This window comes from Vulpes vulpes, chromosome 13 (genome assembly GCF_048418805.1).
Source record: "Vulpes vulpes isolate BD-2025 chromosome 13, VulVul3, whole genome shotgun sequence".
Taxonomy (NCBI): domain Eukaryota; kingdom Metazoa; phylum Chordata; class Mammalia; order Carnivora; family Canidae; genus Vulpes; species Vulpes vulpes.
The window spans coordinates 80,836,910-80,864,590 of record NC_132792.1 but is presented as its reverse complement, the minus strand read 5'-3'; the positions used below and the strand labels follow the sequence as shown (position 1 = coordinate 80,864,590).

Here is a 27,681-nt window from a genome sequence, read left to right as displayed (position 1 = left end):
AACTTAAAATTGGAGTGTAGACTATAGACAGAAATTCAAAATTGTATTTCTCCTCTAAATTCTGTGTATGGACCATTCAGTGTGGCTGCTGCCGTCTAAACATGTTGTCTCCTGGTTTTCAAAGCTCCTAATCCTTATAAAAATCCTTACATAGACATATCGAATGTCTAAGTTTGGTGTTAATTTTTGACATAGGTTTGATTTTTTTTTTTCCTTCTCGAAGTAATAGATACAAGCTGTTCTCAAAAGATTTTTAACCAGATTTTCCTAACCAAACATTTCTAGGCAGATTTTCAAGGTAGCCCAAAGGATAAATTGCACATTTTACTTGCCACTGGGAAAAGAAAAGAGCAATTTGCAACTGGATAGGATTTCTAATAGTGACTAAAAGTCTGAAGGCTTCCTTGCCATTCCTCTGTCTAATGACTACCACTTGTGCCACTCTTCCGATATTAAAAAATAATAATAAGCAGAAGCTTTCCTGGAGATTTAGAAGTATAGTTAACAGTCCACATATGTCTATAGGTGTGTTAATGCAGATAAGGTTTACATAGGGTTTTTAAATGTTTGTATTTGTTGTATCTCATGTTGACACTAGGAATTTCTTATGTGCATTCATTTTAAAGTAGCACATAGTATAAGCCAGTAGGAAATTCAAGTCCCTGTTACTCCTGACAGTAGAAGTTTTGAGGATTTACTGTACAGCCTCCACATCCTCACCTCCAGAGCTTGTGGCAGCACTGGGAATCTGGCCAAGAGAGCAATTTGTGTCTTGTTCAGGTAGGCCCACCTTTTAGGATTTATGTCCTATCCCTTAGCCCTAAACTTACAAAATCACATTTAAAGGTAGCAATGGAACTATGTACGATGATATTTTAGTATCTTTTCCATAAAATGTTACAAAGTAAAAGACATGCCAATAAGTCAGTCTAGAACCAGTGAATACATAGCTGTAGGTATATTTATTGCTACATATTCAGTAAGAAAAGCACATCTGGAATATTTTTTATAGGTTAGCTTGTTGTACAGTAGTCTCTGGAGAACCTTTTACTGTCCTTAAACGGTCAGGTTGGAGAGCCTCATTGCAGATTAAATACTGGTCAATAAAACACAATGGGCGATCACCTGTGGGGTTTTTTTTCCTTCTTGCTATTTTTCTCTTGTATAACAACATGTTACTATAGCAGGCAAAATATTGAGGCAATGTGTTGTGGGAGTCTAGTTTAAAAGAAAGAGAGGAAAAAAAAAAAAAAAGAAAGAGAGGAGACTTTCATCAGGTTTTTTTTTTTTTTTTTTTTAATATGCCTTTTGAAGTATCAGTCACTGTCTTTGAATTTCTATGCCCAGGCACTACGCTTACAGATGCAAGAGGGATCCAGGCTACAAAACTTTGCATGACACTTGATGTGACTGTTGCAAAAGTCTGTGGCATTTCCTGTTACCATGGTTTAGAGACATTTTATTTCACTCTCGGTCTGGTTTTCTAGTCCCTCCCTTCCTCTTGTGGATATAATGATGACAATAGCAACCTATTTCTATATCGAATGTGTGTATAATAAGAACCTGTGGTTCCACTGAAAGATGATCCACATGAGCTAGAATCATGATAGAAAGAAAAGAAGAAACGTTGATTACAGATTTGTAAATGCAACTCCTTTATGCCCACAATTCTTGGGTTGTTTGTTCTTATTCTCCTGTTGCTCTGTTTGCCTACATTCTTGTTATTTGGTTAATTTCTGGGCTTAACTTCTTGTTTGGCGGATAGTACATATAGATTGCTTGTCTTTTAAACTACATTGGGGGCTAAATACTGTGAAAGTATATGCGTGTTGCTTCTTGGGCACACTACATGCCATTTAGAAGTTTGACTAGAAGCATAAATGTGAAGGTCTTTTGCCCTGGAGAAGGCACACAACTGTACCCATATTCTTTTTTTTTTTTTTTTAAGTTTTTATTCATTTAAGTAATCTCTACACCCAGTGCGGGCTCGAACTCATGACCCCAAGATCAAGGGTCACATGCTCTTCCATCCGAGCCAACCAGGTGCCCCTGTACCCATAGTCTTGAGGGGAATTTCTCACTTACAAACAGCCACATCTTAAAGACTCCCTTGTTTCTTTCACTATCTGTCTTTGTACCACAAAGTACCCACTGACAAAGAAGACGTATTATCCTTAATATGCCTTAAGAATGCTTATCTTCTGGGGGCACCTGGGTGGCTCAGTGGTTGAGTGTCTGCCTTTGGCTCAGGTCAGGATCCCGGGGTCCTGGGATTGAGTTCTGCATTAGGCTCCCCACAGGCAGCCTGCTGCTCCCTATGCCTGTGTCTCTGCCTCTCTCTGTGTGTCTCTCATGGATAAATAAATAAAATCTTAAAAAAAAAAAAAAAAAAGGAATACTCATCTTCTGTGTACGTCTCTGGGTTTTGTTGAAGAAGGTGATGCAGACTTACTCAGGAGGACCGCTACAGTGGGGTTTTGCAGTAGGGAAGAGAGATCAAGCTCTCAACTCTGAACACAACAAAGGAAAGTGGGCTTGTAGCCAAGGAGCAGATTTGGGGGAGGTGAGTGTTGGCAGATGGAAAATTACTAAGAAAGTAGGGTGATTCTTCACAAAACTGATGTAGCAGGATTCACACTGAAGGAAGGCTAGGGTGATCAGATATTACTTGGGGGATACTAGGGGATGAAATTTGATCAGATACTAAGGGTAGGGGGGACTCTGGCCAAATCAGCTTGACAGGATTCTTATGAACAGTGGGCTCCTAGAGGACATGTCCAAGGATGGAACCTGTTCATACCCAGGAACCCGACTAAAGTGTGGGTAAGGGAAGGGTCTTTTTTTAGATTGTGTCCTAGACCAGTGAGTATGGTCTTCCTTTCAACAATCAAATAAGCACATCTGACTATCTCTGGATGCTCTGAAGTCAGTAGTTGGATTTATCATTTTTAGTTAAGATCTCTCTAGAATACAAATTCTTTTCAGTTAGTGGCTATAGGTATACCTGAAAGCCCTACTTTGATATTGTAAGTTGGTCAGGAGTCACATTGTTTTTGATGTGAGTGAAGATGGCGAAAACCTCCTAATAATATAATAGCAAAAACATTTCAAGTTTGAGTCTCCAAGAGGTTCATCTGACAGATTTGATCCATAAATAGGACAGGTGGGTGTATGGGTGATCTTGGGTAGGCTTCTCTCACTAAAGTGACTTTTAAAAAGTGATTTGAGGATAGATCTTTGGTAGATTAGTAGGTTGTTCCAAGTGTGGGGAGTGGCATGAAAGAAAATAGAGGCAAGAGTAGGCGAAGGAGACAAAGGGGGTTCACTTAGGAGGAAGGAGCAGGGACAGGACTGGGTGTGGGAGGAGAGGAGACCGAACATTCAGGTGTAACTACAGTCAAGCCATCTGGAGACAGTTGTGCTCTGATCGTTGAGAGAGCCCCGCTGATGAGGAGAGGTATGGGGAACTGGCATCCCCAGAAGAAAATGATGGTGGACCAACATGTTTCTGTACTGGATACAAAAGTGAATAGGCAAAGCAAAAAATGAAGTGATTATCAAATGAGGGACCATGCAATTTATTCTTCAAACCAGGACACTTTAGGAGAATAAAAGGGAACTCTTTCCTTAGGTCTTTGCTTAAATATCACTCTTTGAAAGTGATACATCATACTATTCCTTTAAAAAAAAAAATGTAGGGGTGCCAGGGTAGCTCAGTTGGTGAAGCATCTGCCTTCAGCTGAAGTCATGGGTCCCAGGGTCCTGGGATCAAGACCCACTTTGTGGGGGGGGGGAGGGGGGGCCCCTGCTCAGCGGGGAGTCTACTTCTTCATTTGCCTCTCTCTGTCTCTCTCTCTGTCTCTCTGTCTCTCTCTCTCTCTCTCTCTCTGTCTCTGTCAAATAAAATCTTTAAAAAGGAAAAAGAAAAAGGGGCGCCTGGGTGGCTCAGCAGTTGAGCATCTGCTTTTGGCTCAGGTCATGATCCTGGGATCGAGTCGCACATCAGGTTCCCTGCATGGAGCCTGCTTCTCCCTCTGCCTGTGTCTCTGCCTCTCTCTATGTCTCTCATGAATAAATAAATAAAATCTTTAAAAGAAAGAAAGAAAGAGAGAGAGAAACTGTAAATAATTAAGTATCAGATCCTGGCCAAGATTAGAAGACTTGTCACTGAGGTTGATTTCCAAGATGTTGACGTTTTCATGGTTATGTGGTGGCATGGTGCTTCGGTTTTGGGCCAGGCCGCCTAGGCTTCAGCTCATCCTGCCACTAAGTAGCTGGCAGTCTTTACCATATAAGTTGGAGATAGTAGGGAAACCCGTCCCTCGGGGTAAGACTAGGTTGAAATGAGATAATGTGCACAGGGCACTTAGCTGATGCTAATGCCACATCCTAAGCGCCCATGCTCTGCTGATACTATTACCCATGCTTCCCACAACAACTACTACCTCTATGTTTTGGTAGTTAGCCTGTTTTCCGTTTAGATTAATTTAAAGCAATAAGAACTTTAAGCTTGCTGGTGTTGCTGGTAGCTTTGTGCCTTTTATTTGTAATGCTAGTTCAGTAATGAAAGAAAAATAAGTTTAGAAAACTATTTTTCATTCCGGCTTTAATGTAGTACAGCTCACATTCTCACTGTTAGCTATGCCGGTTCTCGCTTTTCGAAAGTAAATGGATTTTTCAGTCCTCTTATTGAATTATTGAACATAGTAATTCTCATTTTGTATTCAAATAAATCTTAAAGATGTTTTCAGCAGCATCATGTTTTCAGATCCAGTTTCTGTTCTGCAGGGGATTGATGGCTAAAGAGTAGTCATTTACTTTTCTGCTTTAAGTAAGGAAGATGAAACTTACTTTTGCTAGGGGCGGGATGGGATGATCTTGGCAAATAAAAATACTGATGGAGTTTAGATTTTTTTTTAAGCTTCAGAAGATTATTTAAAGAGATCTATGAGATGTTTACCAATAATTCAACTTGAATGTGCCCTTCTTCAGTGCACTTACATTTATTTTTCCTTTTTCCTAGAATATTCTTTCCTCCGATAGCTGCATATCTCACACCTCCACTTTCTTTAGATCTGTGCTTAAATATCACCTCCTCAGTAAAGCCCTCTCTGGCTACACTATTCCAAAACCAGGGCCCCTGTCCACACTCCATGTTTCTTCAGCTTTTTTGTCATAAAGGACAATCATTTTAGAAGCATTATGATGGTTCTTCCCACCTCCAAGATGTATAGTGTTGGAGTAACTAGAACTCTGTGATGAAATAAAAATGTGAGCTTCTCTAATACCTCAGTAACCCAGTCCTTAGGAAGTTGAGCTTCCTTTTAGTGTTGAATTATGTGTAAACAGGGTGATAGCCAATCTGATCTTGGTTTGGAGTGAGTGGTGCTGGCAGTGGCTAAGGACGAACTGTTTCAAGTATAGCCGCCTGGAGAAAAGGCAGAAATATATATTTTTTCAGCTGACGAGTTTGTACTACTGGCCCTGGAGACCCAAGAACCCTACTTGCCTTCTGGTTGGGCAAGAGGAATAGCCTCATCTTAACCACCTCTCTGTATATATGAGCTCAGCCTGCTATAGAAAAATATGAGGCTGGGGGGCTTCAACACCACACATTTATTTTCTCATGGTTCCGGAGGCTGGAAGTCCAAGATCAAGGTAGTAGCAGGATTGATGTCTGGTGAGGGCTCTCCCTTGGGGTTGCAGGTGGCTGCCTCTTGCTGTATGCTCAAGGGATCCGTTCTTGGTATGTGCAAGGTCAGAGGGAGAGGGTCAGAGGTCACTCAGGAGTGTCCTCAGGACAGTAATCCTGTTGGATCAGGGCCCCACCCTATGATCTTGACTAGCCTTAATTACTTCCTTACTCCAAATAGAGTTACGTTGGGGAGTTAGGGCTTCAATATACGAATTTTGGAGGAACACATACATTCAGTCCATAATATGCTGCTGTTATCCCAAATTTTATCTATTTCTGAGTTTAGTTCAATTAAACATTTTTTGAGAACCTTTGAATGTATATGTGTGATGTAGTGGGCACCAAGGAGGCCAAAGTGAATTATCCCCATGCTCAAGAACTTAATATTTTAGTGAAGGAGATAAACATGGATAAACTAGAAAATGTGATCCATGTTTTTTGTAACTGTAAAAGGTGAGTGGAATTTTGCCAGGCTGATTGATGTAGGAAAAGGAAATAGAGGCCAGGAGGTTAGTGTGAGTACAAAGGCATAGTATGTTCAGGAAGCAAATCAACACGGGTAGTGCGTGAAATGAAGTAGAGCATGGTGGGCTTGAACCAGAAGCGCAAAACTGCTCTGTGCTCTTCCTTCATCGTGCCGCAGTGTTATCTGAAAAAGTAGAGAATACTAGTATGTTGATTTCTACGCAAAGAAAAACAGGTTTTATTTTTTTTTTATTTTTTATTTTAAAGTCTTTTTTTTTTTAAAGATTTATTTATTTATTCATTCAGAGAGAGCAAAGAGAGAGGCAGAGACACAGGCAGAGGGAGAAGCAGGCTCCATGCCGGAAGCCCGATGTGGGACTCGATCCTGGTTCTCCAGGATCACACCCTGGGCTGCAGGCGGCGCTAAACCACTACGCCACCGGGGCTGCCCCAGAAAAACAGGTTTTAAAAGACTACAGTGATTGGCATTTATAATCTACAACAGGAGACTAATGATGCAAATAAAAGATAGTGGTACAAAGCACGTAATTAGTGGGATTATTTTAAAGTAGTAAATTTTCCACACAAAGTGAAGTAAACATATATTTAGTGTCATATTTGAGAAATCAGGGTGAAATTTAAAATAGCGTGATGATGAGAGGTTGGGAAAGATTATACAGCACAAACTCAAGTAAAGAAAAAAATTTAAAATCTTTGGTTTTCTCCAGTGCTCATTAATTTTCTATGTACAGTTTCTAAATTTTTTTTCACATAAATGTTTAAAAATTGCTTTTCACTTACCCTTCACAAAACAACAACGAAAACAGATAAAACATAAGAAATAGTGGTTTTCAATGTACTGAGCGTCAGGCAACGAAAGAAACTAATCCCAAGTGAATGGAAGAAGGTGGTGAGCCCTGTGAATATTGAAGCTTACTGTTGTGATAGAATTTCCAGACCACTGTTTAGCGTTACAGCTAATAAATCAACAAATCAAATCATACAAATACTCAATCTAAAGGAAGGCAGAAAAAAAGGGAAATAGGGAAGAAAGAATCAACAGGACCAAGAGAAAACTAATGGCAAAAGTGATGGGACATAACGTCATCAATAGCAGTCGTCAGAAGAAAGTGGGAATGACCTCAGAGCACAAGATAGTCCCAGGAATAAAGCAGCCCATTTCATAATGACAAGGGAGTCACTTTGTCAAGGGAACTATTAGAACCCTAAATGCACCAAATAAAGAACAGAGCTTCAAGATTAAAAAGCAAAAAAAAAAAAAAAAAAGAGAGAGAGAGAGAGAAAGTTACAAGGAGAAATAGATACAATTCCACAAATACTTCTTTCTCGGTAATTGTAGAACAAGTAGACAAAATGAGTTTGAACATCTGAAACTCAGACAACACTATCAACCAATTTGAACTAAGTGATGTTTATAGGACACTCCAACCAATAACAGCCAAACACACTTTCTTCTCATTTGTACATGGGAACATTTATCAAGAAAGATCACATTCTGTGCCATCGAACAAACCTCAGTAAGTGTAAAAAAGGATTCCAGTCATGGAAGGTGTATCTTCTGACCATGAGAGAATTGTAACAGAAATCAATAACAAAAAAGCTCTCTGGAAAATCTTCCAAATTTGGGAACCAAGTGACATACTTCTGAATAGCCCATAGATCAAAGAAGAAATGAATAGACTTTAAAAAGTATTTTATTTCAGCTAAAGAAAATACAGCAGATCAAAATGCCACTAAAGCAGTATTTAGAGGGAAATTTGTAGCCTCTAATGCCTATAACATGTTGGAAAAGAACAAAAGTCTCAAATCAATGACCTTAGCTTTCACCTTAAGAAACTACAAGAAGAGCACATTAAACCAAAAGGAGACAAGGGACAGAGAGTAGAACTCAGTGATACAGAAAACAAAAGCCATAGAGAAAATCAATAAAACCAGAAGTTCATTTCTTGAGATCAATAAAATAAATATACTTCTAGTCAACATTGTATGTTGAGTAAATTTGGATTTATATTACAGAGGTTTAGAGGACAGGGGATCACATTATCTTTATTAGGTGGGGAATCAGAAATTAAGTTAAAATATGTTTATATAAAAATTTTAAATTGAAATGTAAATTTAGTTCTGAGCTACCTCAAAACCATGTTGTGCCAGGGAGACACGCTTTTTGCTTTGAGTTTCTCTCATAAAATCACCTTAACCGGGGCACCCGGGTGGCTCAGCAGTTGAGTGTCTTCCTTCGTCTCAGGGCATGACCGTGGAGTCCCGGGATTGAGTCCCGCATTGGGCTCCCGACAGGGAGCCTGCTTCTCTCTCTGCCTCTCTCTCTCTCTCTCTCTCTGTCTCTCATGAATAAATAAGTAAAATCTTTAAAAAAAAAAATCATGTTAACCTCAACTCTTGACTTTTCCTGCCAGAGCACATCTCTTTGTTTTAGAACATCCGTGTAACCCCAGAATACCCTTGAGTCCAGATGCTTTTCTCCTCTGGATGGCATGTAGCACATCCAGTAATTGTCCAAAACAGAAACTACATATTGATGGCTGGTGGTCCACACTCAGCCTTGAGAGCTGGTGTATTTGGTTTGCACAGTATTTATAAAAAGTCAGGATTTGTTGCTAACATACAACAATTAAGAGTTGACATAGCTGGGGAGCACCTGTGTGACGCAGTCAGTTGGTTAAATGGCCAAATATTGGTTTCAACTCAGGTTGTGTTCTCAGGGTCCTGAGGTCCATCCAGCCCCATGTCAGACTCTGTGCTCAGTGTGGAGTCAGCTTCAGATTCTCTCTCCCTCTGCCCCTCCTGCTCATGTGTGTGCTCTCGCTCTCTAAGAAGTAAATAAATCTTGGGGAAAAAAAAGTTGGCATAGCTGGTAACCCAGAACCCACATTTCTCCATGCTGCTCATCAGTTGGAACTGACTGGTAGCCTTTTGTCACACTCCCTATAAGGGTGTTTCCCTTTCTCTTGGCCATCACAGCAAGTCTTAGTAGCTATTGCTGGCCTCCTTACTACATAGAAGGATATAGTCTCAAGAAAGTGAAGTGCCCAAGTTCACACAGCTAGTAGGTAGAGGACTGGTGTTTAAACACAAGTGTGTCTGAATTATCTTAAATTCCTTTTAAATAAATAAATAAATTTTAAAGATTCCTTTCTTCAGACATCGAGAGAGAGCAAGGCTATTTTTATCTGTCATTTCAGTTGAAAAATTAGTATCCATCAGTATTATATGATGCTTCCTCAGGTAGTAAGTTTATCACATTGTTTAAATTATGGAAGTTAAAATTTACATTCATTTCATTTCCCCTAAGTTCCTTAAGTCTGAATTTATTCTAGGCTTTCTCATTTTTTGTTTTTTTTTTAATCTTTTGAAAAGAGGGATTAACTTTTTTTTTAACTTTTTAAAATTTTTTATTTTTTTTAAATTAATCTCCATGCCCACTGTGGGACTTGATCTTATGACCCCTGAGTTTCTACTACTTTCTCATTTCTAAAATGTTGACATCTGTCGTCTTGTCCAAATAGGCTACTGATAAGTTATCAAGAAATAAGTTCATTTTAACACTATTTTCCTGTTTGAATACTTTAGCATGATTCCCTTCTGTGAAAATAACTAACACTCCCAGGGAACCAGGATAGGCACCGTTGTCTTTAGTTTTCCGTTTGCAGGAGGAACACAATTTAAACTTTGCTTTGAATAAAAATTGCCCATGATTTAGATAACAATTTATATCTTTCATCAAGAAACAAACGTCTCTTCCCTACAAAGATAGACTTGTATATTTTAGCTTAATAAATATTTACTTTTTGTCTGAACAGATTAAATTCTTTAATCCCAGACTGTTTGTGTCTGTGTAAATAGTACTGTTATCAGAGTAGAGCTAGTGTTTTCAGTTTTCCACACACTACTTGACAAAAAATTAAATACATCAATTATACAAAAGTCAATTGGCATTAAATACTAGTGTATGCTGAGTTAATGAACATTTGTGGTATGTACCATGTACTTTGCTAAAAATAGAGTATTAACCCTCCCCACTTCAGCTTAAATTTTAAAAGAAGTCACACAGCTTCATGTTTTTAATAAAGTATATTTTGCTCAAAGCTTTCTTTTCTGCAGGAGGTGGGGGTGGTGGTGCTGGTGGTAAGGTATCTTTTACTGTTACGATCTCTGTTGACTGAAGAACAAAATATCAAGAGTTAGGTACAGAGGAAGTGGTAGAGACTGGCTATTGAACAGATCTTGGGAAAGTTACTTTCCCTCAGCTTCCTTCTCTGTAAAACAGGGACAGTCATGCCTTCCTTACGGATTGCCTATGGCAAAAATTTCTATAAAGGCCCAACCCTGTCCTTGGACCGTAATAGGCACTCGATAGACAGTTGCTATCCCTCCCCATCATCAGCAGAATGACTGGGTGGTTTTTTCCTAACATGAAGACCTATTGTATGGTGCCCATGTATTCTAAGGCATATGTTGTGCCATGTGACTTATTGTAAGCAAATGGTAGAAGCACACTGGAAGAATTTAAATATTCAGTGTGTTAGGAACCTTTATGGTGAGTTACCTTAACTGGGCGCTGACCGAGAAAAACTAGAATCGCAGGAACTCTTTTTGCCTAGTGTGTCCGTACTGAATCTTCATTAACACTGTGGTGAAAAGCCTGGGTACAGCTCAGAGGTAGCCCATTTTAGGTAACTCGCAGCAAAGTGTAGTTCAGTAACAGTCTCGTACGTGAAGACATCGAGGTCATCGTGGGATAGAAGGAGCATCGGATGAAAAGTCAACAGTGTGTTTCTCAACACCCTGCGTGCCCTTTGGTTAAGTGGTTTCTCCTCCCTACTCAAAGGAAGGAGCAGGCTTACATCTTTGAGATCCCAAATATAACCTACTGGTGCCATCAGTGTTGCAATGGGAAATCTCTGGAGAATGGGATTAACTCTAGCTTTAGAGCCAGCAGGGGGAGCACAGAGCATGAATTTATGTCCGGGTCTTAGGAAAATTGATTGGGGGGGTGGGGGGGGCAGTTATATGGTTAAATATTAACCACAGTCCTTAAAACCTGATATTTCTTATCAGGTTCTGCTCAACTCCCTTTGAGCTCTAATTTCATCTTGAAATGGTGATATTTTTACAAGTACATATAGAATTCTACCTCTGTAATTAGTAGTTGTAAGAAAGAGCTATGTTCTGAAAGAACATTTAATAATAATTATTTGTAAGGATCACTAATGGTTTATGTCCTGTATTGTTAAATATATTTTAACTGAAAGACATTATAACTTTATAACAGAAATACTCTGATTGATACTCTAATAACTCTGATGTTTGAACTTAACCCAAAACTAAAAGGGACTGTGCCTTCAAATATTACAGGCTTAAAAGTCCAATTTAAGTGATACCCCATTTATCTAGCATGCTTGGGAATTAGGATTTCTACATACTCAAGATAACAAAAGTATGTTTCATGAAAGCACTACCTTAAAATGGTTTAAAGGTATTTTAGATAAGAGATCTTGCAGTTGCAGTCTTTCTGGAGTTTTTAAGTGCAAGACCTTGTGTACATTTGAGTCTTCTTGATACTGCAAAGTAGTCACTATAAACATGGACCATTGTGCTAAACGGCAGTAGAACTCTGAGTCTGCTCTTCCTTTAACATCAGAACTCTTTTCCATGTCTTTGGTTACACTACTCTTAATTTTTTCCTTTTTCTTTTTATTATTGTTATTATTTTTTTATTTAGAAGTTTTAGCTGAGGAAGCTAATAATAACTTACCTGGTTGAGAATTGTGTTAAGTCAGATTAATAAGACTTTGAGTTAAAGTTCATAGTTTTCCATTGGGCACTGATTCATACATGGAAATCTTTCTCTCTGTATTTGTGGTTTGGGTTTATGTCTTTAGGGGCAGGGTGGGGGCTGCTCCTATATTTGAGAATGAGTCATGGTAGAGGTGGGTTTCCTATGCAGTTACTATAAATATTATATTTGGTTTCTTGGTTTTTCTGAAAAGTATTTCTAAACTTGAACTTAAAAGTATATTTTTTTCCACCAATAATCAGCCATATTTTTTAAGAATTTGGTTGATCAGTATATATTTGTTTAAAAAGAACATGGAGAAGGAGGGTAACTAACCCCCTGTATATATACAGTAGGCTTTGCAAAAAAATTGAAGGAACAGGAATGAACATCTGTGCCCTTGAAATTATGTTCAGAGAAGAAATGGGATAAATATTCAAGGAAAAGGTAAAGGAAGCTATCTATTAAAAGCATATAGGTCAAGTATAAATTAGTCATTAAGTACTCTAAGGTTGAAAGGAAGTTGAAATAAAAAGATAGTTTTCATAAATCCAAAGATTTTTAATAGTAATGAGTTTGGCAGAAGTTGAAAAAAGGCATTTACTAGTAAAGACCTATAATTCCAATTAAGACTTCCTGTTCCTATAGCCCTCCCAAAGACTAATTATACTTGCTGAATTAAGATTAAGAGCTAAGCAAAAGAAATCGTGGAGTCCTAGTTGGGATCCTCACATTAAGGATCCAGCTACCTGGAAAATATCTTCCTGATACATTGTGTTATGATAGAAAAGTAGATGTTCTGCAGTATTTTCTAAATACAGTGATTAGTGTCATGTTTCCTGTGACTGTCTATGTAAAGTCGTACATATAGTAAACATAGTTTATTTGGTAGGCTTCCTCTGAGAGGAAATTTCTTTATACTTACTTAGGAAGTGCCTTCCAACCTGTGATAGTAACTTCTAAACTGTCCTGGCTCCCCTGGTGTTCACTGAGGGATAATCCCAGTTTCCAGATGAATTTTGTCATTCAATATTATTTCAGTCCTACTTGTTGCCATAAATTAGTGACATCGTGCTACAGAAGTTGTGGGTTTTTGTTTTTTTTTTTTTTTTTTAAGAGTATGGGTTTGCTGTCTGTTTGGCGCACAATTTTCTCTAGGGACTGAGAAAGGAGTAACCGAGAAAGACAACTAAGTTCTTTCCAGTCAGGAAATCTGTTTCTGTTTGTTACGTAATACACTTGAAAATACCATAAAACCTCTAATAAGTTTGGTATCTTTTGAATTGCCTACTAATTAGAACATACTTTGGGTCTTTCATTGTACCTGAGTTTATATAAGAATATCATTTCTAAGCATAGTATCCATGAGAGATGTATAAAAGTAAGTTAAAATTAGGGATAAAGTTTTTCCTTTGAGATAAATCAAATTACAAAATCTTTAATTAGGTCATTCTTATTAAATAGCATTTCTGACCAAGTTTAGTCAAAATTGGAAAATATCTACTTAGGAAAACAAACCTTTTCCATTATGTCCACTTACTAGACATTTTTCCACTGAATGACTTTAGGGCTAAAAACACACAAATCTGCATGAACACATTTGTGCAAAATAAAATTTTCTTCAACCTAAACATGGGATCTCTTATTTCACTCATATTTTTCATAATGTAGGTACCAAATTGTGTATTGACAGATCATGTATTCTATTCATTACTTTCAAAATATTTTTACTTGTAATAAATCTTGTAACATCATTTTTAAAGTTGTTAGTTACCTTTCAGTTTTCCTTTAATGACTTCTTATTTTGTCACCTAACCAGTGGAAATTCAATTCCCAAGTTTCAGGATTTTTTTTTTAACAAGACCCATCGTTTAGTCGATTACCTGGCTCTGTTGCATCAGTTATTTTTGGTTCTACATGTAATTTTTGGTTGTGCAGTTGTACAGTGAAAATCATGCCAGACATCATAAACATAATTTCAAATTCTCGCTGAGATGTGTGGTTTTTTTTGGGCAACGACTCGGAATTGGTGGGAACCGTCCTCGCTAGGTTTTATAAATGCATATCCTTGTGTCTTTTGCTTTTACCTTCAGAATTTTTCAAGAAGATGAGTTACTGAATTTTCTCAGAGTGTTAAAATATGGAGCAAAATAGATTCTAGCTGACCAAGTGTGAGGATGGACACACGTTTCTGTGCATTGCTATCCATACTGCTGAGCCCACTAAACATTTGCGTTTTCACAAGCCTTACTCCATAGTCAGAAAGCTATTTATTGGTGCTGACATTTCCTATTTTGTACTCTGCCTTACGTGCCATGAAATCAATGTCATTGTAGCACTTGTACTGGATGGAAATGCGTTTTAAAGCTATTTATTATATATGTAAAGAAACACTTATGGTCATTAAGTCAATTAATTAAATGTGAATGGGCAGTTTATTCTCCTCCGACCTTGCTTCGTTGTATAAATGTCAGTGTTCTTAGTGAAGATAATTATGTAGCTATCCATCTCCTTCATTTTAATTTTAGATCCTTAAAAATAAGATTTCTTTCTTTTTCTTTCTTTTTTTTACTAAAAATAAAGATCTCATGTTTCCAGTTTTGTAAGGTAGGAATACTGATGTCTCTGCAGTTTCTTTTACTGGAATAAGAAAGGCAGAAGAGAAAAAGAAGAAAGACAAATCATTAGCAGCAAGCATATTTTTAGACCCTGTTGTATGCAGCACTGTAAAAAATATCTACAATCAAGGCTTAAATGAACTTAGTATTTGGGGAGAAAACCCCATGCTCACAGTACACATAATGCTATGTTATATGTATTATAAAACACACGTATAGGTATACAGCAATTGAAGAGCATGAAGCAGCATATTAGAACAAATAATATGTGGTTTGGATGAGAGGAAGTTGCTATTTCTATCATATTCTACAAGTACAAGGGGACATATTTTGTGAGTAACAATCTTCATAGACTCTGATGAGTTTTTATTTTACCAAAGGTATTTAGATCTTTAGATTTCCCTCATGTTTGTGTTTATTAGAGCCATCCAGGATATGTTCCTTCCTCCCGCACCTCCCATTTAATCTGTCATCAACAGAGGCTACCTGACTCTTGTTGGCAATCATTGACCTCGACTTTCTCTGAATAGATAGAAAGATTCTTCATGAGAAGCAGAGAAGTGGAATGAAAAAGAAAAACATTTTATGATTTCAAAAGTAGTAGTCATCACCTTAGACTCCCCTGCAGCTGGGGACAGACACACACACACACACACACACACACACACACACACACACACACACACGGGCCTGGGCCTGTTCCCCCATTCTTCCAGTACAGATGCACTTTTAGGTTAAATCAGTCCCCACTGATCTCTAATGAGATACTGTTCACTGATGGTTCATATACTATAACATGATATTTACTTTCTTAGACAATTTGAGAATATCTTTATTTTAACCTTTCGAATCAAAATTTGTCAGAATTCTACATTTTGAGTCATTTTGACTCTGCGTTTGGAAAGCATTGCTCATTGTTTTGTAGCTATTGAGATGTCTGATGCCATAGTAATTCTTGACAGTTTGTATATGGCCCTACCTCTTTTTCTCTCTCTTGGTTTCTAGGACCTTCTTTCGTTTGCAGTGTTTTAAAATTCCAATCATATGCTATTATGTGGAGGAATTGTTTTTACCTATTTTCTGGATTCTTGGTGGGCTCTTCCAGGAAATAATATTTTCCAGTTTTGAGAACTTTTCCTTGAAATAATTCTTTAATAATGTCCACTTTTTCCCCCTTCTATTTTCTTTGTTCTCTTAAAACATCCTCTTTTACACTCTGGACCATCTCTTGGCCATTTTCCTGTTGTTTGCTCTCTCTGTCTTTTCTGTCCCACTTTCTGGGAAAGTTCTTCACATTTATTTGCCTGCTCTTTTACTGAAGTTTTCCTTTCTGCTATCGTATTTGCACTTTCTTTGTTGTTGTCTGATATTCCTTTTTATACCACTGCCTTCTTGTTTCACAGCCAACATTTAATTCCCATCCTTAGCTTAGTAGTGGTAACATTTTGGGAGCTTTCAGCTTCTCCCTGCATATCTCTGTTGTATTTGGGTTCCTTTTTTCTTTTTTGCTTGTCATTTTAGTGGCTCTCTCTGGTGATCTTTGACAGAGTTCATATTTAAAAGTGGGACATTGAAAAACTGGAAGTTCTGTGTGCTTGGGTTGGACTTTGTTGACTGGTGGCTTCCTGAAGACTGGTCACCTGGACTGAGTTTCTTGAGGAGAACCCGTGTCCCCCCAGTGTCAGTATCTACGGATACTTTTTCTGACACTTCTCAGTTTCTCCTGAGAGCAGTCCTCAGTAATTCCCCTGAATACAGACTTGGGTGACAGCATTCTCTGAGCCGATCGTGGGAGCTGAAGGCAGAGGTGTCAGCATTCAGCCTCTAGACTCTTCCTTATTCACCCGCTTTCAGGGCAGCACACTCATCCTTAGTTGTGTCTTGCATCTCACAGTCCACTTTCTGCTTTATCCTTCCGAGAGTGAACACTTCCGTTCTTCTGCCAATATAAAGAAAGAACTCGCTGGGCTGAGTGGGGGAGGGGAGCTGAAAGCCTGACTTTTTTCATATAGGTTTTCAGTCTCTCTTCATGTCTCTGGCCTCATCTGTGCCCTACTTTCTAATACCTGGTACTGGTATTTACCTGAACTGTGCTAGGGTTCCAGAGTATCTACAGGTAGCATCTAATCTTCCTTCACTTCTGGCTCAGGGCTGAGCCTTTCTTGGTCTCTCTTTTTTTCTTTTCATACTAAATACTCCCATTTTCTCATCCATTGCAATGGCTTTAAATTCCAGATACATGTTTCCGTTTCCAAATGCATATCTTTAACCAGAATTGCTTTCCTGAAGCCAGAATGTCCACCTGAAACTCTTCACTTGGATAACAAATAGGCATCACACACCCAGCATATCCAAGAGGGAACCTCTGATGATCTCCTTGGAACCTGTCCCCTGTGAAGTTTTTCCTGTCTCTGTAAATGATGTGCTCATCATTCCATTTGCTTAGGCTAAAAACTTTGATGATATCCTTGACTCTTCTCTTATATCCCAAATCCGGTCTGGCAGCAGCCCCTGTCAGCTTTGCCATCAACAAGTTTTGTATACACAGGAAAAATATTGGAGGATTACTCTCAGGAAAAACTAGAAGTGTGAGTCCATTGTATTTCTAAGTAAATGAGAGAGAATATTTGTTTTTCTAGTGTGGTAAAATAATGAAAAAAGATACTGCCCTGGCTATAAAAAGTCAGGTATTTGTCCAAAGAGTCAGAAACCAGATAAACTTTTGACATTTTAAATTTAACAAAAGTACTTTCTTTTCAGGGAGTTTTTACTTGGTGTTTTTATTCAGTGAACCAGTTTTGGATACCTGCTGTGCACCAGGCATTGTTCTAGGCGCTGGGATTATAAGAACATATTTGAACATTCCTGCCATCATGGTGCTTCCATACTGGTGCAGGAGTTAGGAAACTCTCTGCAAAGGACTAGATAGTAAATATTTTAGGCTTTGGCTGCCAGATGATCTCTGTCACAACTACTCAGCTTTGCCATTGTATCATAAAAGCAGCCATAGGCCATATATGAATGAATGGATGTAGCTGTGTTCCAATAAAACTTTATTTGCAAAAACAAAAAAACTTTATTTGCAAAAACAGATGGTGGCCAGATTTGGTCTGTAAGCTCTATTTTTGCCTACTTTTTTTCCAGTGGATAGAAACAATAAAAACATAAGAAAAGCATATAGTATTTCAGAAAATGGTAAAGTAGTCTGGGGAAAAAATAAAGTAATGGAAAGAAAATAGGGTGTGCCAAGGTTGGGTTGCAATTTTAACTAGAGTGGTTGTGGTAGTCCTCAAAGAAGAGATGACATTTGAACAGAGACTTCAAGATGAAGGAGTGAGCCATACCAGGCCCTAGCATATGTTTAAAGAAAAAAAAAAAAAAAAAAGGAGGCTTATCCTAAGGGATGCTTAGAGGAGAGTAGCTCACAAAAGAAATGCAGATGTTAGGGTTCCAAAGACAAGGTTCCAGAAACTTGAACTGGGGAGTCAGCAGCTCCGGAATATTTTCCAGCTTACTGATATCTGTGTCTTTCTCTTTCACCATTTCAGCATAGGTTCAATGTCTCTTCTTGTGTGTGGGTTTTCTTCATGAAGCTAAATCATGACCATAGACACCTCTAGTTTAACATCTCTACAGTCTTCTTAACCCAGAAGAAAAGCAGTCTTTGTCACTGTTCCTAAGTAGAAAAATCTTAGGGGAAGTTTCCATCTGGCCCAACTGAGAGCATATACCCATTGTGATCCAGGGAAGGGGTATTATAATTGACTCAGCCTTGTGTCATGAAGTCACTTCTTTCAGGAGAGGAGTTAGTTCTGTTCCAAAAAGAGGGGAATGGAAGTGAATCTGAAGTACAGAAAAAAAAAAAAAAAGTCACCATAATCAGTAAAACAGATCTCTTGATGAGAGAGAATAAGGTGGTTTTGAGTGCAGAATTGAAAGTCAGATTACCAGGGTATAAATTTTATCTCTTCCACTTATGTGAAGTATAATCCTTGGCAAATTCATTTACTCCTCTAATGCCTTAGTTTTCTTTATATAATGTGATGAAAGTGGTAGTACGCACTTAAGCATGTTGTATGTTAATTTAGTTAACAATTATAAAAGATTAGTAAGGTGCTTGGTGCAGAATATGTTCTCAGTAAGTGATAGCTGCCATCATTCTTACTATTTCTCCTCAGCATATAAAAGGATAACCAGTGGGATCCATCCTAGGAATGTGAGGTTGCCTCAGCATTCCGTGATCTATCAGTACAATCCAATATATTTAATAGACTTAAAACCATATGATCATCTTAGCAAGTACAGAAAAAGCGTTTGACAAAATTCAACACCTATTCATGATTTTTTTTTTAAATCAGTTAATAGGGTATAGAGAGGACTTCCTCAACCTGATAAAGGGCATCTATGGAAAATTTATAACTAAATATAGCTACTTAATAGTAAAATATTGAATGTATTCTTTCCTAGGATCAAGAAAATGGCAAGGATATTCATTTTCACATTTATTCAACATTGTACTAAAGGTCCTAGGCAGTGCAGTGAGTCAAGAAAAAAGAAATTTTATAATTCAGATTGGAAAAGAACTTAAAACTGGCTTAAATATTTATTTAAAACTTGGTTTAAAGATTCCAAATCTTCAAAAAATGGGAAGAGATGAGCTTAGCAAGGTCACAGGATACAAAGGTCAGTATTTAACAATAATTGTATTTTAATATTCATGTGGCAATCAGAAATGATATTTACTATTTTTAAAGATTTATTTATTTATTCATGAGAGACACAGGCAGAAGAAGAAGCAGGCTCCCTGCGGGGAACCTGATGCAGGACGCGATCCCAAAATCCTGGGATCCCAAAATCCTGGGATACACCTTGAGCCGAAAGTAGATGCTCAACTGCTGAGCTGCCCAGGCATCCCCATAAATTGAAATTTAAAAGCTGTACTGTTTATAGTAGCAGAAAAATATAAAATAAACCTAGAATAAGGAATAACTAAAATACATGCCAAACTGAAACATTGCTGAAAGTAATTTTAAAATCACTGTGTTGTGCACCTGAAATTGATATTGAACACTGTATGTCAACTGTACTTCAGTAATAAAATTTTTAATTAGTTTTTTAAAAAGAAATTAAAGACTTTTAAATAAGCCAGATGATCTCATATTCATGGATCAGACAGTATTGTTAAGATCCTGAAATTTTATCTATTCGTTTAACACAATCCTAATCAAAATCCCACCAATCTTTTTGGTAGAAATCGACAAGTTGATTCTAAAATTTATGTGGCTGTACAAAGGACCCAGAATACCCAAAAGCAATTTTGACAAAGAAAGGAGGACTCAACACTACCTCATTTCGAGATGAACTGTCAATTATAGCTAACGCAATCAGAGCAGTGCAGTAGGTTTATAGACCAATGGAATGGAATGGAGTCCAGAAATAGACCCACGCATTTATGGTCAATGAAATTTTTGACAGGCCTGTCAGGGTGATTTAAGGGGGAAGAAACAGTCTTATCAACTAATGCACCAGAACAGTTAAATATTCATATGCACAAAACCAACCCAAGAACATAAACCTTGACTATTACTTCATGCCTACATGCATCTGAGTGGAGCACGGACCTTAAATAGGGGGGCTAAAACTGTAAGCCCTATCCACCGAACCGCAGAACATTTTTGTGATCTTGGGTTAGGCAAAAGTTTCTTAGGACGCAAAAAACACAAACCTTTCTTTAAATTTTGATGAACTGGACTTCATCAGATTCTTCAGTTTTGCTCTTCAAAAGGCAGTTAAGAAAATGAAAAAATACCCCTCCCCTCCTGGGAGAGAATATTTACCAAAAAATACCTGATAAAGTGCTTGTATCTAAAGAAGTCTTACTAAGGAGGGAGAAGGAAAACAGCCCACTGTTTTAAATGTGCAAAAGATCTGAATACGCACTTCGTAGAACAAAACTAGTGACATGGAAATTCATTAGGGGAACACAAGTTATGTTCACGCTCAGGGGAAGGGCTGACAACCAAAAGGACTGGCATAGCACTTACCAGCGGGAACATAGGACAAGCCCACCATTTCTTGTGTACAATTGAGCAATTCCACATCTAGGTATTTATTCAAGAGAATTTTCAAATTCAAGAGAATTTGTATTTTCACAAAGAAACCTTTGTAAGAATGCTTACAGCAGGTTTATTCCTAATGGCTCAGAAGGGGAAACAGCCCAAGGATGCATCAGCTGATCCACAGATGAACACATTGCAGTTTGCTCATGTGGCAGAAAGCTCAGCCATGAAGAAGAGCGTGGATGAAGCACTAGGTGATGGAGACCAGACACAGAGGGTGCGGGAGGCATGATCCCCTGTCCCTGAAATCTAGCAAAGGCAGAAAGCAGCGACAGGAGGCGGAGGGGGGGTGGCGGGGGGCAGGCCGCACCCTGTGGTCACCAAGAGCTCCAGGGTTGTGGTGCCCAGTCCCAGGAAAGTTTTGGGTTTTCCAACCTCTCAGGTCATATGCTTAAGTTTGGTTCATCTGAGTCTGTGCTGATGGTTCCTCAACAAAACTGATTTAAAAAAACGAGGAAACTGGCCATGTGAGCCCAGGTTGAGGTGTGAGCGGAGGCGCAGTGGGCGCAGCCCCAAGGCAGGCTGGGCAGGCCTTAGCAGCTGCAGGGGGGCGGGGAGAAGAGAGGAGGCCCTGAGGGCCTGAGGGGCACAGCTGCAGGGGAGGAGGCAGGAGCTCAGTGGAGCCGCTCTGCTCCTAATGACTTTAATAACGTTTTGTAATTCTGACAGCTCGTCAGGATTTGTCAGGAGCCTGTCGCCACTACAGCGAGTAACTTTAACCTCGGGGGTGAGGCTGCCAGCTCTGGCCTCAGTTTCCTCGCCCACTGCCATCTTCCTGTGAGTTGGGGACTCCTCGTCGTCGTCATCATCAACATCCCCCACTCCCATGGCTGCTGTGAGGAGGGAAGGGCAGGAGGCCAGGGGACTACGGGTTGTGAGGGGCCAGCCTGCCACCTCCAGGGAGGGCCCCCCCCCCGCCCCCCGTCAGGGTCCACTGTCTGCGCTATGCACTCCCCACATCTGGCCTCTCTCTACCACTGGGGCTCACTCCCCCTTCCTTACCTCCAGGAAGGATTTTTCATAAGGTCACCATTGTTTTCTTTACTTGGGCCAAATCCAGTGACTTTCATTCTTTCTTTTTTTCTTTAATCCTTCTTCACCTTTATGACAGTGAAGAGCACTCTCCCCTTGAGTTTATTCTCTTGGCTTCCAGAATGTCCTTTTCTTTTGTTGTTCCACTTCTGTTCCTCTAAGGACCCTTTGCCATTTCCCCTTCTTAGTCTTGGTGTTTCCCAGAATTCTGACCCTGACTTTCCTTACTGGACACGTTACCTTTGGGTGACTGCCTGTCCTTGCGTGGTAGCCGCTGACACCGAGACCCTAAGAGTTCTCCCGTCTCCTGAGCACTGCCTTCGTAGTCCTCAGCTGCCCGCCAACATGGTCCTAACCATTGGCATCTGGATGTTCCCACACGTCTCTGGGTTTCATGGCAGAATCATCAAGAGCATCGATTCCGGAGCTTGCCTGCCTGTATTTGCCTGCTGACCCCACTGTTGGTAGCCGTGTGCCTCAAAAGAAGTACTTAACCCGCTGCCCTGATTCCATCCTCCCTAAAAACACCACAGGGTGGGTGATGAGAACGAAGGCCTGGCGTGCTGATTGCTGAGCGGCGAGCCTGTGTGCAGCTGGGTAGCTACTGTGGGTGCCCCAGGCCTTCCCCTCCCCTCACACCTTCTCGTTCCTAGGACATTGAATCAAATTCTCAGCCAGCCACTGTGTCCCAAGTTGGGGACCTTGGATTCGTCCCTCTCTGTTGTCTCTTTGCCTTCCTGGTGGCTCCTGCTGTCTTCACATGGCTACCTCCTCCCCTCTTATTTTGAGCAGTGAAGTTCCCTAAAGGAACTTTCTGCCTCTACATTTGTTCTCCTGTCAGCCTGGGTCCATCTTTCCTTCTAGGGTTGGAGGAATCTTACTAAAACAAATGCGGTAGTACTTGTGCCCCACTGCTCGGGCTTGTTGTACCTTTCACACTTTGCTTCCTAGAGCCCTGGGGTCCCGTGGTGGGGCCTGGATGGCCACCGCGGTATGAGAGCGTGCTGCGGAGAGATCGAGGACACACACGAACAAGGGATAATCACTTCCTGTCCATCCCTTGTCCCATACTCCCCACTCGGACACCAAACATGGCAGCTTTGCTTTTGTGTCTCCTGTTGTAGCCCTGCTGTCATAAGACACCTCCAGCTTTCCAGGGGGCACCCAGGGGGCTCAGTTAAGCATCTGGTTCTTGGTTTGGGCTCAGGTCATGGGCTCTGTACTCAGCAGGGACTCAGCTGGAGAGGCTCTTCCTCTGCTCCTCCCACCATGCTCACTCTCAAATAAATCTTAAAAACCCCTTTGGCTTTCAGGATGAAGTCCAAGGTCTAAAGGAGGCATGAGAGATGCTTCATGAACTGTCCCCACTACCAGCCAACCTTCACACTGATGAATGTGTGCACCACCCTGTCGCCTACACCAATGGTGCTCAGGTGACTTTGCCTTCCCTTGTGCTGTTTTCTCTGCCCAGGTGACCTTTACCTTTCCCTCATTTGCTGGGCTCCCTCCTAATTGTTCCTTCAGATTCAGCTTTGGCATCCCCTCCAGCAAAGACTTTCTGCTCCTGTGGTCAGGTGCAGTGGTCAGGTGCAGCCTCATTCCAGTCCCTGTGCCCTCCCCACTGCTCCTTCTACGTAGTTCATCCTCCCTAACCCAGCCGCACCCTCTAGGAGCACAGGGCTTTGGCTTTTGCTTGTCACCATCTCCCTGGGCAACTTGCACACTGCCCAGCACATTGTCAGTTCTTAGTAAATATTTGACTTACTACCTGCCTTGGTGACTTGACGAGATGAAATGCAAACCTCGTAGCACAGTGCTGTTAGTAGGCCCATCCTTGTGGTGCTGAGCCTCCTCCCTCGCCACCCTCACCCCATGCCTTGCTGCTACTTCCTGTGGGTCTCTCCACCTCTTGGTACAGCCACCATTTCCTCGTCTGAGTTCTTTATCCTCCCTACCCCCCCACCCCTGTACTTGTCCCCACTAGCAACCACTAACCTTCAAGGCCACTGTATAGATTTCCTCTGACACCTGCCTAGCCTTCCTTTGTGTTCTCCCGTGGCATCCTCCAATTTCAGAATTGCAGGTGCTTTTTCTTTCTTATCACCTTAGATTTGAGCTCCTTGGCAGCAGGGAACATGTTTCTCATCATTTTGTAGGACTGATGTTCCCTTAGCTTCTTCTCCATGTTGAGTCAAGTCCAGGATTTCGATGTGCTGGAAGGGTCCTTCATAGTCCGTCCTCACATTGTCTCCATTCTGGTCTTGTCTCCAGCACTGACTGTGCATCCTGAACTCAGCGGCCATTCCCAGCAGCTGTTGGTTTTCTGAGCATATTTCATGTTGGACTGACCATACAGAGTCTGTCTGCATGCCGCTTGCTTTTTTGTAATGCTGGCTGTTGACAAGGGGCTCTGTTTTCTCCAGGGTAGTATGTGCTTTTTATTGCAGTTTTTAAAATATAAAATATATATTTTTAAAATATTGCAGGCGTACATGAGAGAGATAGAGGAATATAGCAATTCCTTATGTATGTATCCAGCATAATGAAAACATTTTACATATATATACATACAGAGACAGAACAAGAGAGATTCAGAGAGAGAAAACCAAATCCCTTATTTTTTTCCTCTCTGATCTCTTTCCTTCCCTTCTTAGAGACTAATGGCTATCTTAAATGTAGTATTTATCATTTCCATGTTTCATTATTTCATGTGTTTTATCTGTAGAAGACAGGTAATACCATGTTTGCATTTTTAATACACTATGTAAATACTATTTCCTTGGTCACATTCTTCTACAAGAATCCTTGCTGGTAAAAAATAATAATAAAATTTTTAAAAAAAAAAGAATCCTTGCTGGTAAAACAGCATTGTTTTGGAGGTATATCCATATTGTCGCATGCAGGGTTAGATCACTTGAAGTTGCTACATAGTCTTTTGTTATGGAACTATCCCACAGTTTATTTACCAGTGATTCATCAGTGTTTTGATTGTTTTCAGTTTTTCACTGGTAAACCAATTTGTAGTGGATATTCTTGTATAAAAAGAAAACTCTAGTCTTTTTCTGATTTTAAAAACAAGCACTCTGGCAGCCATATCCTGAACAAATGGTACACTTGAAAGCCAATTTCACTCAGGATTACCCCTTTACATGCACACGTCACATGTCTCTACCATTTACACTGCCTTGCATTGAGCAAGGGAGTGAGTACTTTGATCGCAGAGCTTTCACCAGAAGTGACTTTTCTCAGCAGTTTACAAGCCATATCTCGTGTACGTGTAGGTCATTTTGCCTTAAAAATGTTAAATGTGAGCCAGAATTAGAATGTTAAAATTGAAAGCTCTGTAGCTGTAAGACCTGAGGGAAAAGCCTATTAAACTGTAGGAGGAGGACAATCGTGAAGGCCATGAGAATGCTGTTTGTCATTCATGCTAGAAAACTGGAAGTGCATCACAGCAGCTTTCCTAGGAACAGCTGGGCGCAGTCGCCACAGCTTCTGGAGGCGGAAGTGGACCCACTTCAACATTCTGTGCCCTCGCAAGTCAGACTTTCCGTGATGCCACACTGAAAGCACTTACCTGTGAATCGAAGCTCACTTCCTCATTTTGTTGTCTTCTAACAAGGAAAGTGGATTGCTTGTATTCTCTCTGAAAATAAACAGAACTAGCCTTTCTTCTCTGAAGGAAACAATTTCAGATCCTTTCTGCTTTGATTCCTACAACTTGCGTCATCATTCTCTTCGGTTCTGATGGAAGTTACCATAGATGAGCTCTGTTGTCCCCTGGGGACACGGGCAGAACCCTGGGGAACAGCTACTGGGTAAACTCGACAAAGGGCATTGTCTGTCTTCACTTGCCCCCTTCTGACGGATCGCAGGAAGCTCACTTCTCCAGGCATAGCAAGTGCTTTCCCTTTCTGTTTGGGCACCAGTCATGCCTCTGAGTCCTGCCATGCCTGTGCTAGAACTGACTTCGGTTGCAGAAAACTCCTGCAATTCCTGTCATTCCTGAAATGTATAGCTAACAACTTAAAAGAATCTTACTAATTTTTCTTTTTAGGCATTTCCATGTGAATACGCTTTTTATACTACCCCAACAAATTTTTTTCTTTTTATTTTCATCGCTTACCAAATAATTTGTATATTTGAATCATACACTGCTAATGCAGCTCACAGTGACATTCCGTTATTCTTATACTCAGCAATTCTACTTCAAGGAATGTATCCTGCACATAGTCTCACCTCAGTATGCTAAAAATTATATACAGGGGTGTTTGTTCATTGCAGTACTATTTATGAAAAAATAAAACTGGAAACGTTGCAATGATTAATAGTGGACTAAATATAAATAAAGTATGGTATATCCATGTGCTTAGATATCAAGTTACTGGCACTCAACATTTTTTGAATGGATTGAGGAACATACTGTTCAGCGAAAAAAAAGTGTGAAGTATAGAACAGTACATATTTGGTGGAATAAAAAAGGGGGATGTAGGGGATCCCTGGGTGGCTCAGCGGTTTAGCGCCTGCCTTTGGCCCAAGGTGTGATCCTGGAGTCCCGAGATCAAGTCCCACGTCCGGCTCCCTGCATGGAGCCTGCTTCTCCCTCTACCTGTCTCTGTCTCTCTCTATATATATGTCTATCTTGAGTAAATAAATAAAATTTAAAAAGGGGGGGGGATGTGTACATACAGTATTTGGTGGTACACATTGCCGCATTTAATGTTTCTGGAATCGCAGACGCTAAACCGCTGGTACGTATTAGCTACCTGTGCATCATTGCAGTGGGCGTGAGCAGGAAGTGTGAGGTGTACATTTAACCTTAGGAGGAAAGACAAAACTGAACTTCAAATGGAGAAGACCCTTGGGCAGGTTTCTCAACCTCCCTCTTACATTTCTCTCCAGTTGAAGAACCTGCCACCAGATTCCACGTGTCATGCAGCCCCAAGCCCTGACCCCTCTGTATTTTCAGCTCGGTATGGCAGTGCTGTGTATCGCTTGGGTCGCAGGGTTCTGCATTGCAGTCTGGAATGTTTCTCTAGGCAGATACCCCCTTCTTCTAGGGATCCCATTCCTATCTTGCAGATGCTGTACACCATCTGGGAAAATCATTTCATATATTTTGTCCAGTTTTTAAGATGTTAATCGCAGGAAGGCAATATTTGGTACTCGTTAATCCATCACAGCCAGAAATGGAAATCTTAAATATATTTAAAGTCATTCTTTTTGAGAAGTAAGAAGATAAAGCTATGAGAAAAAGTGATTGACTGTATTATACTAGAGAAGTAATCTAATCCAACATGCTTATTTGGAAGATGAGGAAATTGAGCTACAAGTCCAAGTGACTAGTAACAGATGGCACTCTGGCTTACTTGTGAAGTCCGTACATATCCCAGGCTGTCTGAATCTCTGTCCACTGTTCTTTCCATGCTTATGGAAAGTTCTTCTATGCTTGAAATAGAATTTTAAGCTGTCAAACTTTTAAAAAAATTTTTTTAGAATCCTTATAATTTGAACATTGTCCTCACTTCATTTGTTGTCCTATTGATAGTATTATTAATCCTGCTGTTAACACAGGCATGAAGAAAAAAAATCGTTACACGTATATTTTAGAATAATTGACATTCTGCCAAACTCTATAATACTAATAAAACCTAGAAAAGGAGACACTTAGTTCTTTCTTTCTTTGTTTTGTTTTGTTTTGTTTTTTCAGTTTGTTTTCCTTGCTGTCTAAAAAACACAACAAAGTTCTGGAACAAGCCACACAGTCCTTGCGAGGTTCACTGAGTTCCAATGACGTTCCTCTACCAGATTACGTAAGTAGTCACCTTACTTTGTCAGTCAAAAGTTTTCCTTTCATTGTTAGGTTTGTAAGTACCAATCTGGGTTTTCAAGATCTGATTATGATCTTGGTGACTCTTGTATGCAGATAACGGAGCG

The 27,681-nt window shown here is 39.9% G+C and overlaps 1 protein-coding gene and 1 long non-coding RNA gene across 16 annotated transcripts in view; one reads left to right on the top strand and one right to left on the bottom strand.

Moving 5' to 3' along the window:
- The window catches only part of DYM (dymeclin), a 344,551-nt gene that overhangs the window by 215,550 nt on the left and 101,320 nt on the right, over positions 1-27,681 (top strand). For all 15 annotated transcript variants that reach the window (XM_026006032.2, XM_026006027.2, XM_072734786.1 and 12 more), the window contains one exon: positions 27,455-27,557. In XM_026006032.2, coding sequence (XP_025861817.1) covers positions 27,455-27,557 — 103 coding nt within the window. The remainder of the gene's footprint in view (positions 1-27,454; positions 27,558-27,681) is intronic.
- Positions 15,401-25,607, bottom strand: LOC140595205 (uncharacterized). Its single transcript, XR_011996681.1, has 2 exons — positions 25,322-25,607; positions 15,401-18,436 (listed from the first exon to the last, which is right to left on the bottom strand). It is a non-coding gene; the product is annotated as an uncharacterized lncRNA (long non-coding RNA).